General features: G+C 42.8%; 1 protein-coding gene across 2 annotated transcripts in view; it reads right to left on the bottom strand.

Annotated features, from left to right (window-relative positions):
• Positions 1-6757, bottom strand: part of Aig1 (androgen induced 1) — a 218212-nt gene extending 211455 nt beyond the window's left edge. The window contains exon 1 of one of the 2 annotated variants that reach the window (XM_021221379.1): positions 6401-6757. In XM_021221379.1, the coding sequence (XP_021077038.1) occupies positions 6401-6541 (141 nt within the window). In that variant the 5' untranslated portion in view covers positions 6542-6757. The remainder of the gene's footprint in view (positions 1-6400) is intronic. The other variant, XM_021221380.2, reaches the window with a different exon arrangement.
• Positions 6758-18799: the final 12042 nt, after the last annotated feature.

An 18799-nucleotide genomic window follows, 5' to 3' on the forward strand; every position in this document is an offset into this window, starting at 1 on the left:
GGAGAGGAGAGGAGAGGAGAGGAGAGGAGAGGAGAGGAGAGGAGAGGAGGAGAGGGAGTCAATGCAATGCAATGCAAAGGATTACTCTCCTGGTTTTTCACACACATTTGAGTGTCCTGCAGAAAATCATGCAGTTACATCCTCTGTTTAATATATCCAAGAGAATTAAAAACTAAGAAACACCTAACTTTGTTCCGCAAGTAGTAATAATGAACCAGTGGCCTCCACATGGCACCCGTGGCTTTAGCTGGCGAAAGAACACACCCTAGTTACATAACAGAATGCCAAGACATTTCATTTCCTTTCAGATGAAACCATGGACTGCGGTCAAGTAGGCACCTGATAAGCACGTAAGCGAACATAAGACTAACGCAAATGCGAAACGCCGCAGTGCGCTTAAGGAGCTCCTTTTCCTTTCCATATATACATACGTACATACATACGTACATACATATCCAGGAACACTGGATCAATCATCTCCTGTTGTTTAAACAGCTCAAGCAAAAATCTTCCATATTGGAGTGTTTATTACTCTGTCCCTTCTTTGTTTTTTTCTTAAATTCTTTTCGTGACGGATAATAAAAGAGACAATGATAACAACAAAATAACCAGGCTCAATCCCTTCACTCGTATAACATATAAAACCTTGCCTTGGTCTCCCATAAAATTATGAAACATCCAGCCAAATAACGTTAAATTAGCCAGACATAGTGACACATGCTTTTAATTCCAGTACTGAGAAGAAAGGGGTTGGGGGATGGGAGAGGGGATGGAGGTTAGGGGGAGGGGCAGGGGGCAGGCTTCTTGAGCTCAAAGCCAGCCAGGCTACACCCAGAGACTTTGTCTCAAAAACAAAGCAAATAAACAAAAGACTGTTTAATTATAATATTAAAAAGGGATTGTCTATCATGCTACCAGTGTACTAAATACAAGGATATAAGTATCAGACTTGAAGAGTAAATGCCTAGGGAAACTTTGTTCCCTGGCAGGATGTCACACATTCACTAGTCAATCTCTAGGAACAGTAAGACAATGTAATTGTCTTGTGCGTCTTGGCTCCCCTGAAGATCATCTCAATATGTTCTTCAGGGGTAATAAGTACCTACCACTTGATGTATGGTACCTATCTTTCGCTTCTGTTTTCAAACTGTAACTTTTTACATGTCATGGTTTAAGGCACCTTCAGCACAGTTTGAAAGTATGCAGAATTACTATCTGCAGGCACTCCACATTAAATTACAGTCCGGAGCATCATTTATCAAATTAGAATATAGCACGCATCACCTGATGATCTCCTTAAGATGCTGATTCCGGCTGCAAAGGTGTTGAGGATTGAATGTGGAATGTTTCCCATTGGCTCACATGTTTGCACACGGGGTCCCCACGAGTTGACCATGTTTCGGAAGGATGTTAAAGAAAACTTTAAGACATGGGGCTTCCTTAGAGGAAATGCATGCATAACAGAGAGCCTTGAAGTTTTGCTCTCTGCTTCACGCACCTACTTCTCCCCCTTCATGATGTTCTGTATCCCCACAAACTGGGAGCCAAATTAAACCGTTAGTCCCTCCAAGTCCTTTGTTGGAGGTATTTTGTCACAGCAAGGGAAATAATTACTGGGCCACCAAGAGAACATCTGTTTAGTTAAGTTCTAGTGGGGCACTGCGCATGCTGGTCCTCCCTCACACTTTGTGCAAAGGGGTGAAAGACAGCAGTCTGCCAACGCCTGTATGAAAGGCCCAGATGAAACTAATAAGCAAGGCATGGCCCTAAGAAATCATAACTCTCAGGGGCCAAAGAGATGGCTCAGTGGTTAAGAGCACTGACTGCTCTTCTGAAGGTCCTGAGTTCAAATCCCAGCAACCACATGGTGGCTCACAACCATCTGTAATGAGATCTGATGACCTCTTCTGGTGTAGACAGCTACAGTATACAGTGTATTGTAAAATAATAGTAAATAAATGTTTTTTTTTTAAGAAATGATAACTCTCAAAATGATAACAAAACCATAATGGCTGAGAATATCAGACCTTTCTTATTTATTTATTTATTTATTTATTTACTACAAACTTGAATCCAACATCATTGCTAATCTTGATAGCAAATATCCAGTTCATGTTTTCCAGGAAGTTGATTCTGCCTCCTCTGTTAGACATTTTACTGCACATCTAAATAATGTTTGGGTCAAAACACTTTAAAGGGGGCTTTGATGTTTTGGGACGAGAGTAGACAAGGAAAAAAAACCACTCATTAACTATTTGCAAAGATATTGTTTCTGCTTATTCACACATTCACTAAGAACCTACCTACTGCTCTAAGAATTGCCATGCAGGCTTATACAACACAGTTGCCTTTGGTTTAATCTATCCTGAATTTCTTCTAAGTCTTTGTTTTAATTATCTTTGGGAATAATTTCTATGTAAGTTGAAGAATCATACAGCTAGTGAATACAGGAGCCTAGATCATCTGGAGAAAATCCATCAGTAATGACATTGACTAAGAGAATATCCCAAATGTTTGTTTAATTTCTTTTCCAGCCCATTTACAATGCAGAGTAGTCCTTTTGGCTTAGTGTGTTGTCTTAGTCAGGGTTTCTATTCCTGCACAAACATCATGACCGAAGCAAGTTGGGGAGGAAAGGGTTTATTCAGCTTACACTTCCACACTGCTGTTCATCACCAAAGGAAGTCAAGACTGGAGCTCAAGCAGGTCAGGAAGCAGGAGCTGATGCAGAGGCCATGGAGGGATGTTCCTTACTGGCTTGCTTCCCCTGACTTGCTCAGCTTGCTTTCTTATAGAATCCAAGACTACTACCCACAAAGCACCCCCCCACCTTTGATCACTAATTGAGAAAATGCCTTATAGCTGGGTCTCATGGAGGCATTTTCTCAACTGAAGCTCCTTTCTCTGTGATAACTCCAGCCTGTGTCAAGTTGACACAAAACCAGCCAGTATGTGTTTTGTATAGCAATCGTTTCAGAGATAGTTCAGAGCAAAGAAAAGGCCTTGTCTTCTCCATGTGGCTTACTCTTTATATAATCTCCCACTATCCACTATTACACATATGCACACCCCACATGAAGAAGCAGGTAAAATCCTATGTTTACAAAAATCCAAAAAAAAAAAAAAAAAGAAAGAAAGAAATTTTCTAATATGCCCAAATGACTAGCTGAATCAATGAATGGACCTCTGAGGATGTTTTCTCTAAACCAGAGACTTTGCAGCCAGCAATGTTCTTCTTCTACACCTGCTACAACAGGTTACCAAAATTTTAGTGGCCTAAACTATATAAGCTTATTATTTTACAGCTCTGTAAGTCAGAAGTCCAAAACAGGTTTCACTTAGATAAAACTCTGAATTCAGCAGATCTGTGTTCCCTTCATAAATGCTAGGTGGGGGAACCAATTCCTTGCCCCTTCCCGGCCCAGAAAATCCCCTCCCCCATCCTTACAGCCAGCAATGGAAGTGTCACTCTGTCACTTACTCCCAGAGTCACATCCTCCTCGTTGTGGGTCTTCTCCCAATTTGTTATTCTGCCTCTAAGAGGGCTCACGTGTGTACAGAACCACTACATATCCTGCATGTTCCCGAACAATTAAACTCAGCCTTCAGCTGTCTTAATTCCTCTCTTGCCCTTTAACCTAACACAGTCAAGAAGATTCTGCACTTTAAGATGTGGAAATACGTGGGTCCCACGGTTCTCCCTACCACATCAAGGTGGTCTTTTTCCACTTGCTAACTTGAAGTCTACAGCACTCTAGTTCCCTGGCAGCCCCTCCGCACTAAGGAAAGCAACTCACCAGTAGCCATGAGCCACGTTTCAGCTTTTGACCACCCGCTCTGATTCTGCAGGGATGGCTCTCCTACTCAAAGAAGGATTTGCCCACCACATAACCACCTGTGCCTGGCTTTACGGGCCCACGTTTCCTGAGTCCTGTTCAAGTCAGCTGGTGCCGCAGAACTAGATCCTAACCGTGTGGCTGTTGTGATTAGTGGCCTCACTTGCGATGCAAATTGGCCAGAAATGGGGCCTTCTCGTTAAAACTGTGACAAGCAAAGGCCTTCTTTGAAAACTGCTTGGAATCATCAAAATTGCCCAGTAGGAGTACGTAAAGTTTATTCGCTGTCATTTAAAAACACGCAGGAATGTAAAATTATACAGGTAGCTTCCATTCGGGCTCTCTTTTCAGGCCCTCACAGGGGTCTGACAGATTGGCTGTTTGAACAGCTGTACAGCGCTCCAACGACTCTAAGCCTTTAATAGAAGAATAACGCTCTGCGCATTTTTTTGGAATCTACTTCAGAGGTAGTTTCTCTCAGGAACTACTAGTTAAGTGTAATTATTCCATTTCAACCAGGAGCCACAGACTGTGACAAGTTTGAATGACTGGATTAAGACTCTAGATAAACAGAGGGCTAAAACGTAAGAGTGAAATGAAGTTTCAAGCCTGAGTTTAATACTGGGCTACCCAGAGAAAATCTGTAGAGTTAAGTGCTATTATCAACGGGTCCAACAATTGCATACAAAAATAGAAAGGGCGTGGTAGCCAGTCAAACTGACTACTACTGTTTCAAGTCACATGAGGGCTAGTGGGGGCAGATTGTTTCTTGTGAGCCTCATTTTCTAATCCATAATAGGCAATGCCAATGTAAAGCAGCAACCCTACCTTGAGTTAACCAACAACCCCAGTTCCTAATGACCTCTCACCCAATGACCTGCTTTCTCCACCCCCACAAGAACCATGAAAGGCAAAGTCCCAGGGGAATGGTATTCATAAAAGCTATGGCTCCATCTTCGGTCACACTCAAATGGACCAGCTCAGGGGAAGAGCTGATTCAGGAATGAGAGAAGGCCTTGACGCAAAAGGAGTTCTGCTCGAGTTGCATCCTAAAGGATTCCGAAAGCCTAGGCACATATTTTTTCAATAGTATGTGGGCATCACTAATTTAAGTTCACTCTTAAGAAGATACATGATTCCTGGTGACTTATAAGCATCCTAAATGCTTTCAATGCATAATTATCAGAGCCTTGGGGCCACTGAAGATTGAGCATACTCTGGGTATGCGAACATCTGCTTGCTGTACCACACATCTGGCAAAGCCAGTCTCCACTGACTAGCCAATCTGTCCATCCAGGCAGGTAATCCCGGAGATAGCCATCTACCTGAAAGCTACAAGGAGCTGAGAGCAAAGTCCTATCATGTGCTCTTCAGGTGGGCAGACAGGAGGAGGGGAAAAAAAAAAAAAAAAAGCTGGTAGGGAATGCATATGTTCAGAGGGAAGTCCAATAAGAAGTTGAAAAGTTCAACTCAGGCAGGCAACACCAGGCAGTCCTTTGCCTAGAGGCAGGTGGGGAAAGGTGTATATCTTATATATTGCAAATAGAAGGTATTTTGAAAGCATCTACCTGTATCTCTTTAGGCAGCTTACACCGCTGGAAAGATCTTCCAATAGGTTCAAATTTGTCGAAGTGGAGGGTCAAGAAAATGTGTGCCAACCTTGTGATTGCACCAAGCTTATGCATAATCTCAGTCTTAGCGTTCCAGGAGTTGGTTGTATATTTTTCTCCGTGATCTTTTAATTGCTTGTGTTTCCATACACGGCCCTTGTTTGATAACCTTTGAATGTATTTATGACTCGGTCTTGGTGACTTCTCAAAGCTCTACACCTACCCTAAGTCATTACAAGGCACTGTGCCCTCTGATTATCTACAGGAGTACTTTCAGTATCCAAAGTATAAAAACTTAAAAATAATTATAGTCGTCTGCTCCTCTTTAAAATTATCATGTGTCAACAGATGATTATGCAAACTGCAGACTTTCATTGTGAAAGACTAGAAGTTCAGTACTTGCCAAGTGGAGCCTCACCGTGAACTGCTCTCTCAGTGTTTCTAGAAAAAGAGTTTTAAACAAATTGTTGACAGTGGGCAGAAAAACATGTGCAAGGGTTTTTATGGGGTCGCTTTCTCTCCTTCGGAAGGAGGTGTGTTTGTGTGTCTCTAAGCCATGCTCCATGGAACCAGACAATACTCGCGTCTCCTTTGGGTGTTGCAAGTTTACCTTTGCATGTGGTTCTGGAAAACACTTCGGTGGAGAATTAACCTGAGGGCACTCGTGATGGGGGGGGAGGGGGCAACAGATGCTTTTGGTGGCACAGTCCTCTTCCCTGGTCACTTCTTAGAAGCAGGCCTGTGCCCGTTTGGCTGTACTCCGTGTTTTCCTCCTCTACCTACCAGGTAAAGGTGAAAAGGGCATCCAGGCCTTGAGTGGAGCCCAGCGAGGCTGTTGGTGGCCAGCACGCGCGTTGGTGCTCTTGTCACACACACACACACACACACACACACACACACACACACACACACGCATGCACACACACGCACATGGGGTGCAGCCCACGGCCTTACCAGATCAATGAAGGTCAGGAACTTCCAGCTGCCCCCGTAGGTCTGATGCGAGGGCATTTCGATGGCCTTGTAGTTGCACAGGATGGAGCAATAGGACAGCAGGATGGCTACCCGCAGCACCTGGCAGGGGACAAGCGCCATGTTCCCGAGGCCTGGCCCCGCTGGGCTGCTCGTGGGGAGGGCAGGCGAGCTGCTCCGCGGTGCCGGGCGCCGTGGGAACCGGGGAGCGGCGCGGCGAGGGGCGGAGCGCAGGAGGCGGGGCGCGTCCCCGGGGACAGCGGCGGCGCCGAGCGCACCGGAGACCTGCGCGGGCGGGGCGGCAGTGCAGCCAACGCGAGCGGGCGGCCTGGTGTCATCTCTGGCGTCATCTGCGTCATTCTGCAGCGGCGTTCGTCGTCCCGGCCGGGCGCCCCCTAGGCAGTCCGCGAGGTCCACCCCCGGCCTTCCACGGTGGGAGCGCCTCCCGGGCAACCGAGGTTCCAGAATGGAAGGACCTGACCGAACCGGTCCGGACCCGGCATCCCCGGGCAGCTGGCGCTGGCTGAGGAGATGCTCGCTGCCATGGAACCAGATAGGGTCACAGCGTGTAAAGCCACACACAGTCCCCCTCCAATGACACCCATTACTTAGGATTCAGTTGAGGGTTTAATGTTAATAAGCATTTATGACTGTGAAACCCCTTATAAATTTCACAAGGCTTTAATAATTTATCAGTATACACTAGAAGATGCAACACGACCTTTGAACAAATTCTTTTTTAAACTTTTTATTACGTGTTGGGGACTTGGGGGGAGGGCATGCATGTACCACAGGACAACCGTGGAGGCCAGAGGACAGCTGATGTGAGTCCCCTCCATCGAACTCAGGTCATGAGGCTTGACAGCAAGCTACTTTAGCAGTTACTGACCAGGGCAAGTTTTATAAATAGAAATCTGTGGTGATTGCATGACTGCTACGAGACAGCATTCCATTTGAAAGCCAAACCACCCGGAGGATGTAAACCTCACCCACGCATGTGTGATTTAATACAAATCTTTGGAGTTAAAATTCCTTTTGCACTTCGACATTTCCCACCCCACCTCCCCTAGACTACCGCACCAGAGCTGAATGGGAGGAAAGTAAATATAAACTGGATTCCCTCAGCCTTCCAGTAAATGTTGTCTCAGGGAAGTTGCAACAGTCTGTGGGCAGAGTAGGGTTTTTGTTTTCTTTTAAATCATGATCATGTTTCAGCCAACCAGATAAAGGGTCCGGTTATGAGAAGACCACATGAGTATTTCCTGTGGATCCTTTCAAAACAGGTGTCCCCTTCAAATAGTCTCTGAGTCAGAGGGTGTGGTGGGAAGGTCTAGGGGAAAGCTAGTCCCAGGGGTAAAGAGAAGCAAGCATATCTGGCTTGTAGGTTTTTCCACTCCACTAGGGATGAGAGCCACTCGATCTTTTTAATTGACATAATTATGCTGAAAGAAACTGAAATCACAAGATGACATTACTAGCATAAAAGCATTCTTCACTCAGAATTTAGACATTCATACTCATGTTTAAACCGGATCTATGTGTGTGTGTGTGTGTGTGTGTATGTGTGTGTGTGTGTCCTTAATGAATGTTTATGTAATTACAAGAAAAAATGAATTTACTGAAGCCCTCTCACTCTCACTGGGGCCTAATGAAGTTTTATAAAGTGATGTGATATTTCAAAGTTGGATACAACCCTCCTACTTTAGATTTTAGAAAGTAGTTGACAAGATTTCTTCCCATTCCAATAATTATAAAGTAAAGTATTATTTTATAAAGCTATTTAACAGTTTACTGTGGAGAATTTTTGAATAAATCTTATGACATCAAGTGTTCTTCTGTTGCTCTCCCTGCCAATCCCCAGAGGGGTGTTCTGAGCCTATTTTAACAGGCTTGCTTTCATTATCTTGATTGACTGACCATTGTGAGATGATTTTATGTTCTTAATAATGAAACATTTTATATAAACCTGGGCTGAAATTGTGCTTCATTAAGAATGTCAATCCCAGATTCTTAAGAGTCTTGATCATAGTTTCTTAACAAGTTCAATGAATTTCATTTTGCTTTTTAAAATATTTTTTAAATTCTTATTTCATGTTTGGCTGGCTTTTAAGTCTGTGAGCGTATTGGGACCCCTGGCACTGGAGTTATGGGCAGTTGTGAGCTGCCATGTGGGTTCTGGGAATTGAACTTGGATCCTCTGGAAGAGCAGTCAGTACTCTTAATCAGTAAGCCAGCCCTCTCATTTGCTTTTTATCCCATATCTTAGCATCTTAGTCCTGACTGACAGATATTCTCTGTGGGGTGATAGTAATCTAAATATTAATTGTATTTTCAGTGTATCAAGGACAATGTGGCATGGACTTTAAACTTCACTCAAAATGCTGTTCCTTCTATGGAACAGATTATGCATTTGTACCTACATGATTCCACACTGGATTTCAAGAGTTCCAGGGTCAATGTGTGGAAGAAATGTCTGCCGTGTCTCACTCTTCCTTTCCGCTGTGCAGCTAGAGAGGTGAAAGGAGAAGCCCCTTGCCCCCTTGGGTTTTATAACTACGTGAGCACGCCAAACACGCAGAGAAGACCGCAGAGCCGTGCTTTAGCTTCCAGTTACGTGAGAGCCTTCAAGGTTTTCCAAGGTAAGTACGTCTAAAACCTGGTACGAGCTCTTCATTCGTGTGTGTGTGTGTGTGTGTGTGTGTGTGTGTGTGTGTGTTGGAGGGGGAAGACATTGGCTGACACATCACCAGAGGTCTTGCTTTGAAGTCCAGGAAGAAGATCCAGCAGCAGACCTGTCTCAATTAGGGTTTTACTACTGTGAAGAGACACCGTGACCAAGGCAAGTCTTACAAAGGATAACATTTCATTGGGGCTGGCTTACAGGGTTCAGAAGTTCAGTCCATTATTATCAAGGGTGGAACATGGCAGCATCCAGGCAGGCATGGTGCAGGAGGGGCTGAGAGTTCTACATCTTCATCTGAAGGCTGCTAACAGAATACTCCCAGGCATCTAGGACAGGGTATTAAAAGCCCACTCCCTCGTGGCCACACCTACTCCAACAAGGCCACATTTCCCAACAGTGCCACTCCCTGGGCCAAGTATATACAAACCTTCACAAGGCCCTTACAATAACCAATGAGTTCTGCATTGACATTAAATAAGCATTTTCTAGCAAGGTTGGGTATATATATATATATATATATATATATATATATATATATATACACGTTTGAACAAGTTATCTACCCCATTCACATTTATCCATACCACAAAGGTAAAAGTCAGGAGGCTTGCACTCAGCAGAAATCCTCTCAGTGTTAACAGTGATCAAATGTCTTCAAAATTGGAAACTGACATCTTCATAAAACAGATGCTCAGGCAAGGATTATGCTGTACCTTAGCAAGTTGCAAGATAGTAATAACAAACCTATTAAAAGAGGTTCAAAGCAACAGAATATCATATTATTTACCCAAAAGAAAACTGCCAATGGGAAAAATTGAAACCTTTGAGTTACATCTTTTTCCTTCATTATAAAAATAACATACTTACAATATTAAAATTATAAAACCATAAACTATAACATTATCCCCACCCAGAAAAAGAAAGAGAAGGAATGGTCTTGCTTCTTCCTGTCAGCCTTTACAAAGCCAAAAGGCAACTGGATGTGACATATAATCTATGCAGAAATTTGCATCCTAAACATTAACTTTACTTATTTATTGCGGAGTCCGGCTTAGCCTTGTCAGGGACAGAATGACATGGTTCCCAACCCTGGAACACAGGCAGCAGGGTGTGGGCGTTCACCAGTGCTGGTGGTTGCTGTGGGTGTAAGCCTTGTTTGTACAATAATGTACATACGGTCTTGTTCCCCCTCTGATGAATGTCCTCTCAGCCAAAGTTAATGACTCCATGATAATCAGAGACAGCACAGTCCAGGAATCAATGGTGTGGCTGATGTCTCCGTAGAAGGGTAACCGCTGAGTTCTTCAGGACCAGCCCTCAAGGCTGTGAGAAAGAACTCTAAAAACATGAGTTCACAAGTATATAATTTTGCAAACTACACAAAATATAAGGATGCCGCAATATGAATCGTATAGGAGCTTCACAGATCTAAAGAAACAGAGACAGCTGCACTATGAGCTAGGTTGTCAGGAAGAGAAAAGACAATACAAAGGGAGGCAGAGTCCTGAAAGTTCAAGGACAGCCTGGGGCAGAGCAGATTTAGGTCCAGGTAACATTGGAATGATCATTTCAGGGCACATCCCACCCAGCTAACTTATCTTCTGTGCTTAACAAAAGCAAACAGACCTTTGAATTCTTTTGCAATGTTTAGAAAAAATAAAACGTGTGTGCTTACTGTCTCTTTCTAAGGATCAAGGGGCTGGAGTCTTAGGATTCAGATTTGTGGGATAATCAAATGGAATAATGACTACATTTACATGCAAATAAAATACTGGGCTTTTGAGCTGCAAGAAATAATCTATCCAGAAAGTTTTTAGAATAGCAAGAGAAAGCTGTCTTGAGAAGAACATAGAGCACAATCTAGAAAGCTCTCTCGAACAGGACATAGACCGTAGTCATCTTGTGACCCATGATTCAACTTTGAGTCGTTTTTTTCACCACTCCCAGACACCCCTTCTCTGAGAACCCCTCTCCAAGCCAAGACTGATCCTTGGAAATTCATTCATTTATTTTTTATTATTTTTAGGTTTTCAAGTCTCTGTTTCTCTGTATAGTCCTAGTTGTTCTAGAACTTGCTCTGTAGACCAGGCTGGCCTCAGCCTCACCAAGATCCACTTGCATCTGCCTCCCAAGATCTGGGATTAAAGTCATGAGCCACCACCTTCCTTTAACTTTAATTAAAATTTTCTCTAATTTAAAATATCTAAGAACTCATAAAAACAAAATTAAAATAAATCACATCCCTTACACAACACCATATCATATGGATATTTCATATCTAGGTCAGATTTTACCCCAGTTTGAGATGTGTAGTAGCTCCCAATTTTAACTGCTATGAATACACTCTGTACAAGGTCGGCATTTTTAACTGGGAAAGCCACTCTTGAAGGCTATTTGGAGCTTAACCCCAACTAAGAGGCCATGCTTTTATAAGCATGTACACTTGTTTGATTTCGTTTTGTAATCATGTGTGTATAAGTGCATGAATACCCATGGAGGTCAGAGAGGGCACCAGATGCTCTAGAGCTGGAGATACAAGAACTTGTGAGCTGCCCAGCATGGATAATGGGGACTGAACTCACGTCTTCTCTAAGAGCTCTTAAGAACCAAGTCATCTCTTCAGACCCCATGTGTACTTGCTCATGCATGTTCCTTTGAATTGAGATGCCAGAAAGACTCTGTTTGCCCTGGTGGTCAACTGGAAAAGATGAAGAAAAATAAGTAGACCAGAACAAAAATGAACTCTTTTTCCTACAATTGAAGCTAAATAAAAAGTTTATAAAAGACACTCATACAAAACAAAGGGACAGTGTATTTAATTAGTCTGATTTATTTCCACTAAGCAGTAAGAAGTTTTTTTTTTTTTTTTCCCCAGCTATTGACCAAATGAGCCATTTGATGTGCTGTGAGGATCATGCCAGTGGGCTGTGAGGTGCTCAGCAGTTAGCAACTCCACAGAAGCCTTTCAAATATGCTCAGTTTATTCACACAAACATCCCTTACGATACTGTGCTAGTAAAAAGACTATGGTAGTCTCATTTGTAAACATGCATCTCGTCAAGCAGATACCGTGGACAGGAAATGCTGCAGGCCTCGATGGGGAATCCTCTCTCATGAGAGCACTTCGGGAGCAGGCTCCGCTCTTCAGCTGTGGCAAGCAAAGAGGATGACACTTTGGGGAGTTCCAGAAGGTCCTTGAGAGCACCAGCCAGCAGCATGGGTGAGCTCAGGAGCAGTGCCAGAAACTCGATAACTGCTGGAGCCCAAGTTATGGCCAGTCTGATGGCCCTTTGCTGATGGGGACCGACGCAGAGGCTCGAGGCACCCTGAATCAGGAGCTATACAGCACCGAGCCTGAGGCAGCCTTTCCCTTTTCTTCCTTTTATTTATTTATTTTTTTCCTTTTCTCTTTTGCATTGTCCCAGTAGGCCTTAGCTTTGCACTATCAGGGCTCACAGCTTAGGGTTGATTTGTTAACACACTGGGGCCACTTTGGGGTTGGTCTTTATCACATCAGAGCCTGCCTTGAGCTTGTCTCATATCCGAGCTCAGCCACATGAGCCTTACCTTACTCCCAACCACACAAACTGGTTTTCGAGTTACACAGAATGGCTTTTTATTTTGTTTTTGTTTGTTTTGTGTTTTGGTTTTGGGTTTCGTGTGTGTTTGTTTGCTTGCTTGCTTGCTTGCTTGCTTGCTTGCTTGCTTGTTGCTCAGGTTGCTTGCACTGGTTAGAACAGACTTGCAGATCTACAAATGTACTGTTTTCTATAGAGAACTCTACGAAGGCATGGGATTTCTAAAGGCCAACAACTCCTTGGAGGACTGCTGCAAAGCTTCAGAAAGAGCAGTGTGCGGGCTAGTTGTGAGTCACTGGATGCTTTCCTGGGGACTGGTAACATCCCTGTCTCTTCTGGTGCTGACCCTGCGTCAGCCAGTGCTTCCCACTCTGCTGAAGTGCTACACAAACACACATCTAAACCCGGGTCCATGCCACCTTACAATCCCTCCTCGAGACTTAGGAGGTATAATTCCTGCTCTCAGTAGCCCATCTGGATGTCTGGCTGGATGACATGCACTGGCTGTGTTGCTTCCTCCCTGCAAAACTGTCCACTCTTTAGTATTCCTAAATTCTGCCTGTCGTGTGAAGACGGCAGAGTGCATGTCTCTTAAGTACAGCATACCTGGAGACGTGGTAAGGTGAGGGTCATATACCACCAGAAATGTGTCCAGGGAAGACTTGCTGTTAGAATATACATCTCTATAAGCTCACTGGGGTGGGGGTGGGGGGAGGATGGTAATGACATTACCAGAGAGATCTGTCACATTCTAGAGTGAAAGTGGTGCCAGCTGGACACTGCCCAGGAGAGTCACGGAAACCATAGTTTTATTTCACAAAGTGGAATATATAGAACTTGGGACTGGACCGTTGCTCTAAAAGAGCTCTGATCAGCATTTGAGAGGCAGAGGCAGGTGGATTTCTGAGTTCGAGGCCAGCCTGGTCTACAGAGTGAGTTCCAGGACAGCCAGGGCTACACAGAGAAACCCTGTCTCGAAAAAATCAAAAAAAAAAAAAAAAAGAAAGAAAGAAAGAAAAAGAAGGAAAAGAGAGAGAGAGAGAGAGAGAGAGAGAGAGAGAGAGCTCTGAAAGAGTAGAACATGCCTGCCAGGAATCCTTTCAGCTTCTTAAGTGTTAAGCAACTACTTAAAGGGTTTTGCGTGTTTTCACCCTAAGGAAGTAGTGGGCATTTGAGACGCCTATGTTTAACCTGATTACAGAATGTACCTGTGTATGAAGAGATCACACAATATCCCATTGATATTTGGTCCTTTTCTGAATCACTTAGAAATAAATTTAATCAAAAAAATAAAAATAAAAAATTCAATGCCTTAAATGACAGTTCTTCAGAGACCCAGTATGTATCCTAAGAAAGTTAGTTGCATAAGCTTAAGTAGTAAGACACCAACTAATCTATAAAAGCTAGAGAATATACTATTTATTCTTCAGTAAAATTATTATAACTCAGATTTTAAAATACTGTATGTTTTGGTTCAATTTCCATTGCTATACTAAAGCATCTGACACTGGGAACTAGTAAAGTACAGAAGGTTAGGACATGTTCTGGAGGCTGGAAGACAAAGATCAGATATCAGCTTCCGGTAAGTGTCTCAGACTATTTCACAATATGGTAGACAACAAGGGCAGGCAGACATGTGGAAGAAACATGGCACTCAGTCCTGTAGTAACTAATACGCGTCCATGTGAAAGCCATTAATTCTGCTTATTCCCTAACTATCTATAGTATTTCCACTTCATTTGCTGGGATGAAACACCATGACCAAAGCAAATTATAAAAGGAAGAGTTTATTTGGCGTGCGGTTCCAGAGGGTTTTGAGTCTATTGTGGCACAGTAGAAGCAGCAGGCGGCAGACTTGGTGGCTAGAGCAGAAGCTGAGGGCTCACATCTTGAACCACAAACCTGAAGGAAAGGGGACAAACTGTAGAAGGTGGGAGAGTCTTTAAACTCTCAGAGCCCGCCTCTGGCAACATACTTGCTCCAGCAAGGCCACATCTTCTAAACCTACCCAAACAAGACCAAGTATTGAAACATCTGAGCCTATAGGAGGCATTCTTATTCAAACTGCCACAGCACCTCTTAAGGGCTCCACCCCATCCCCAAAACACCACAAAGGCAATCAGATTTCAATCTAAGGTTCAGAAGGGTCAAAACATTTCCCAAACCAAAGCGTTGAACCTCAATAAATAGATAGATACATTGATAGATAGATGGATAGATAGATAGATATTTTTAAAAAACATACCTGTATGACCCATATGCTAGAATCAACCAGTAAGGTACAGTTCAGAATGTCTGGATCAGCCTTTGACCTCTTACCCAGTGTATAAACAGACCTCTATCATCTTCAACAACCCCCCCCCGACACACACCTTTGTAAGAGTTAAGGGTAACATAAGCCCAATTGACAACCCAATTCCTTGACACTAGAGAAAGGGAGACATAAAAATATATAGCCCAAGATGGAAGCTCAAGTTCTTAGCTGTGACTACATGGATGGATTCTGGCTAATGAGTACAGGCAGAGATGAAAATTTGTGGCAGTGTACTTTCCTTAAGGAAGGTTTGCCCAAAACGGTACCACATACAACCTCTACCTTGGCCTCACTAGTGTTCTTTCTTCCCTGTGGTCCTAACTGAGAAAACAAGCCTGTATTCTGAGTAGACACAGGAAGAGCTCAAACCAGGAATCTGTCACATAGGTCGAGCACGGTGAACTGAAGGGTGTCCCTCAAAAAGCTATTGTGAAGTTCCAATGGCTCCCCAAAAGTGACCTTATTTGATAATTTGTCACAGATATAATCACTTAAGATGATGCTGTATTGGAGTAGGGTAGACTCATAACCCAACATGACTGGCATCCTTATGGAAAGAAAACACACAGAGTGAACATCACATGAAGACAGGAGCAGAGGCTAGACTGATGACAACCAAGGTGATTAAAGGTTTATTTCCAAAGCTAGGAGAAAAGTACTGTCTTAGGGTTCCCATTGCTGTGAAAAGACACCATGACGAAGGCAACTCTTTGTTTGTTTTTTTGTTTAAGATTTATTTATTATATATAAATTATACTGTAGCTGTTTTAAGACATACCTGAAGAAAGGACATCATATCTCACTACAGATGGTTGTGAGCCACCATGTAGTTGCTGGGATTTGAACTCAGGACCTCTGGAAGAGCAGTCAGTGAGTGCTCTTAACTGCTGAGCCATCTCTCCAACCCAAGGCAACTCTTACTAAATACAACATTGAATTAATTGGGGCTGGCTTACAGGTTCAATCTATTATCATCAAGACAGGAGCATGACAGGTTCCAGGTAGGCATGGCCCAAGAGAAGTGGAAAGTTCTACATCTTGTTCCAAAGGAAAACAGAAGACTGACTCCCACAAGGCTAAGTGGAGGGTCTGAAAGCGCACCGTCACAGGCCACAGTGACACACTTCCTCCAACAAGGCCATATCTACTGCAACAAGGCCACACACCTCCTAATGGTGCAACTCCCGGGGCCAAGCATATTCCAACCACCACAGGTAAGGCATAGGTTCTTTCTCCCAGCCTTTAGGAGGAACCAACCCTGCTGCCACCTTAGGCTTGTATTTATAGATTCTGTTGCTTCAGTTATCTAGACACCTTGATAGAACAGCTCTAGACAACAAATCAGAGGAGAAAAAGATATTGGGAGACCATTATATGTTTCTACCACACATTCAATCAAGATTTAGTGTTATAATCAGTTCTCAATAATGTTTTTCGAAGTTGAACTTTTATTTCTCTTTCAACCACTGCTGTCTTATTGAACAGCCTGCAGCTTGTTTTCCTGCCTGCATTTTAGCATCTCCATGTTACCCTTATCCATACCTAAAACCATAGCCTTTAGGAGATCTCCCTCCCTCAGAATGTCAAGTACCATCTTCCACGGGTTAGCTGTCTATAACCCAATTTTGACTTTGTTTACTGTACCACTTTAAGTAACCATGCATTCCAATAACATCATAATACTTGCTTTTCCATCCAGACTCAGTGACTTGCTTTTCCATGGCCCTGAGGCACCAGTGACTCATGGCGTAGTACCTTCTCCATCTGGTGAAATTCTAGCCATCTCCCAAGGGCCAGCTCTGCCTGGAACTCTACAAAAGTGCCTACTTTGCATGGCCTTTTTCCAGCTAGAAAACACTTTCACCTTGCAATAAACAAAACCTTGGCATCTTCTCTTAATGTGCAAGGAATCTCTTCCTTTGGTCCTCTCTGAATATCCAGCATCATCATTACAGGAGGGACTGACTGGGACGCCCTTTGCTTTTGTATCTAATGCTTAAATGAGGTATCTGTGAGCATCACATGCCTGAGAATGTGTCGTTGATCGATTCTAAACAATAATTTTTCTGTGTAAAGCATCATAGGTTGATGAGTATTTTTGTCAACACCTGAAACAACTCACTTCCTATTGTCTTGGTTTTGTAGTTTGTAGTTAGAATAATTTAGATTGAACTTAGCCCCAGTCTTCACGAATAACTTTTAGAGTAAAATTTTAAAAGGGGTATTATAATAGTTATTTATAACCTCTTATTTCAAATAAAATATTTGTCTCTAGTCATTTGTCCCCTCTTTCCATCATTAAAAAAGGAAAGAAAAGATATTTAAGATCATGTCGAACTTCTTTGCATGAAACAGGCAGAGACTGTCAACTATATAGCATCATTTTCATGACATCAAACAGTGTCATTTTCATGATGTCATCACTGCTGTCATGGTCCTACCTGGTCGCCCTCTACAGTATTAACCTCTTGCATTATATAAAACCCTGTTTTGCCTGTGTTGTTTTTAGTATTTCCCTTACTAATAAATATGTTACATGTTCTTCAAAAGATAAGTCAATGATATATACATACATATATATACACATATATACACATACATCTATATGTACATATAGATATATACATACACATACATATGTACTCACTACTTGTAATCTATGGACAGTGCTTTTGGTGCATTAAGACAAAATAAAAATGATTATTCCAGCAATAATAGTGAACAAATAAAGCATGATACCCATGAAAGATGAATTAAGTTGCAATGCTAGGAAATCTGTTTAAACCACAGAAGAGACAATGTTCTGTAGCATATGTGGTCTTGACCTAACTAAATGGCAATTCTCCTTTGTCCAGGAGCCAGGTCCACTGTGACAACTGGCTGATGTTAGCAAATTTGCTTGTTCCACATGTGTCTTGGATGACTGGTGGGAAAGGCACATGGTTATAATTGCCTGGGGATAAGGATAGAACTAACTAAGTAATGAGCCAGAGATGATGACATGGTGAACGCTAGCCAACTCAGTAAGAAGAGATGGTTATTTGATGCCTTTTTAATAGTTAGCACTTTTCTTCTCTCTCTCTCTCTCTCTCTCTCTCTCTCTCTCTCTCTCTCTCTCTCCCTCCCTCCCTCCCTCCCTCTCTCTCTTTCAGTTTTATTTTTTTATGNTATATATATATATATATATATATATATATATATATATATATATGCATTGCTGGAGCTCACACATATCAGAGAAGGATATTGGGTATCCTAGAACTGTAGTTACAATCAGCTGCAGGCCACCATGTGGTGCTGGGAACTAAATACAGGCCCTTTACAAAAGCAATAAGCTTTCTTAACCACAGAGCCATCTCTCTAGCCCACAGCTTTAAAAAAATCTCATTGCCTAAACTTATTTTATTCTATCTGACAGAGAAGAGCTGTGTATATGTATTGAACACATATGCCAACAAAATGCATGTCTACACTATGTGCTAGGAATGTATTGGTTATTTTTCTATTGCTGTAATAATGCACAGTGACCCAGGCAACTTTACAGAAGGACTGTAAGTCCTTTGGTTGATGGTTTGAGAAGGGTAAGGGCCCATCGCCATCATAACGAGGCAACGGGGGAGCAGTAAATTAAGAATATGAGATGGATGGGCTGGAGAGATGGCTCAGCGGTTAAGAGCACTGACTGCTCTTCCAAAGGTCCTGAGTTCAAATTCCAGCAACCACATGGTGGCTCACAACCATCCTTAACAAGATCTGACGCCATCTTCTGGAGTATCTGAAGACAGCTACAGTGTACTTACACATAA

The sequence above is a fragment of the Mus pahari genome, chromosome 21 (genome assembly GCF_900095145.1).
Source record: "Mus pahari chromosome 21, PAHARI_EIJ_v1.1, whole genome shotgun sequence".
In the NCBI taxonomy this organism is placed as follows: Eukaryota; Metazoa; Chordata; class Mammalia; order Rodentia; family Muridae; genus Mus; species Mus pahari.